Raw genomic sequence first — 1944 nt, 5'->3', positions numbered from 1 at the left:
CACACACACACACACACACACACACACACACACACACACACACACACACACTAGAGCTTCACACCGAAGTTAAGCACCAAAAGATTTATTGCACTGTTTGTCAAGTACTCAACATTAAAATCTAAATCTAATCTCTTACCTACATCCAGGATCATCTTAATTTCAAATACATCAATAAGCACAAGATAAATGTTGAAATAACTGCCCGATTCTAACATAGAGTCACATTTACATTAACGCAGGGCCGGTAAACAAAATAAAACATTAAGCAGAACTACAAAGAGGACAGTTTCTTTTAGCCAATATGAACCGCTACGCACCACAAAGACAAGAAGCCTAATTCCTGCACACTTCCTACTCTCCTTCCTTCCTGCCTCCTCATCTCTCAGTCTCCTCTTATTTCCTTCTCAGTTTTCCCTCTTTCTCTTCTTAATTGACCTCAGTTTCCTCTCTTTCCCTTCTTAATTTCTTTTTTTCCCTCCTCTTCTTCTTAATTTACCTCAGTTTTCCCTCTTTCCCTTTTTAATTTCACTTTTTCCCCTTCTCCTCTAAATTTACCTCAGTTTCCTCTCTTTCCCTTCGTAATTTTGCTGTTTCCCCTCCTCCTCTTCTTAATGTCCCTCTGTGTCCCTCCTTCCCCTCCTAAGTTCCTTCTCAGTCTCCTCTTGTCCCTTCAAACAGAGAAACAGGGAAGCGACGAAGAGGAGGAAATGGAAGGGAGAGATTAGCCGCTGCTGACAGACAGCTCCTGCAGATCCCTGCTTTGCTGAGTCACCATAATCTCTCCTAAGTTACATACAGTACATGTATAAGTTTCCACACTAGACTCCAGGTCCTCAACTCCAGCCGTTAACACACACATACACATGGTGATAACTGGAACACACAATTTCACTAGCCGGCTTTCTCTTCCTGCAAACGTTTCTCAGGCTACATTTACACTGCTACGTTTAATATATTTTGTGTCTGCACTACTAAAACGGAGAAATTTGGAACCACTGCTGCCCCCGTTTTGGTTAGAAATCTCCGAGGTTGCTTTGTCGTCTGGATGGACACAAGCGGAGACCTTTTGAGAAGACGATGTTACCTATCAGAGACAGTTCCACCTCGTCGTCGCTCCAAGCTAATGCACCCCTGCTCCGCTCTTACTTTTCCCCCTTGTTGTTCTTTCAATTTATATATCCATGATTTTAACCGCAGAGTAACATCAGACAATCTGCTTCCTGTTTCCACCGGCATGCACATGCCCAGTGTGTGTGAACGGTCATGTGATATGTGTTGTTAAACGTATTAAAATGGACACAGATTGGTTCTTCGAGATGGTTTTTGTCTCATTACGCCCGGTGTAGATAAAACCTTGGTGGATGATCACTGGCAGGTCAAGTCAGCATTTTTCAATTCTGCGAGAGTTTCAAAGTCATAAGACCTAGTTTCCTGTGATGGAATGGATCAGTCTTAACGCTAACGCTGAGCGGGCCTAGCAGGGAACATGTCCACGCAAACTTATAAACCACAGGTCTGTCTGTGGTGCAGCCCCCATGACGTAGTGGTCCTCTTCATGTGCGGATTGCTGAGTCATGACCCGGACGTTAAAGATCTCCACCGCCTTGTGAAACGCGCCTCAGGTCCTTTTGACTCGTTTGTTGCGATGCAAGGGCTGAGAAAAGAAAAAGAGGAAGCAGGGAAGGACAAAGAGTCCATTTCTTTTTTAACTGTGTCACATTGAAGAAGCAACTTAAATGCAAACGTACATCTTTTTTTTAAATTAATGCATAACATTACCTCAGTTTTTCCTCTTTGTAAGCTGCTCCTGTTGATGTCTCTCGGCTTTTTGTTTCTTGTACTGGGCTATCTCAGCCATCTGCAGCCCGTGGGCCCCCTGCCTGGTCACATGCACGCACACAAACGCACACACACACACACACACACACACACACACACACA

General features: G+C 44.0%; 1 protein-coding gene across 1 annotated transcript in view; it reads right to left on the bottom strand.

The window, feature by feature from the left end:
- Positions 1 to 630: 630 nt before the first annotated feature.
- Positions 631 to 1944, bottom strand: part of gc2 (guanylyl cyclase 2) — an 18407-nt gene continuing 17093 nt past the window's right edge. The window contains exons 24-25 of the mRNA XM_032499404.1: positions 1783 to 1883; positions 631 to 1657 (exon numbers count right to left, since the gene is read on the bottom strand). Of these exons, the coding sequence (XP_032355295.1) occupies positions 1784 to 1883 (100 nt within the window). The 3' untranslated portion in view covers positions 631 to 1657; position 1783. The remainder of the gene's footprint in view (positions 1658 to 1782; positions 1884 to 1944) is intronic.

The sequence above is a fragment of the Etheostoma spectabile genome, chromosome 19 (genome assembly GCF_008692095.1).
Source record: "Etheostoma spectabile isolate EspeVRDwgs_2016 chromosome 19, UIUC_Espe_1.0, whole genome shotgun sequence".
NCBI classification, from domain to species: domain Eukaryota; kingdom Metazoa; phylum Chordata; class Actinopteri; order Perciformes; family Percidae; genus Etheostoma; species Etheostoma spectabile.
Note: the sequence above shows the minus strand (reverse complement) of the source record. Positions and strands in the feature narration are given on the sequence as shown.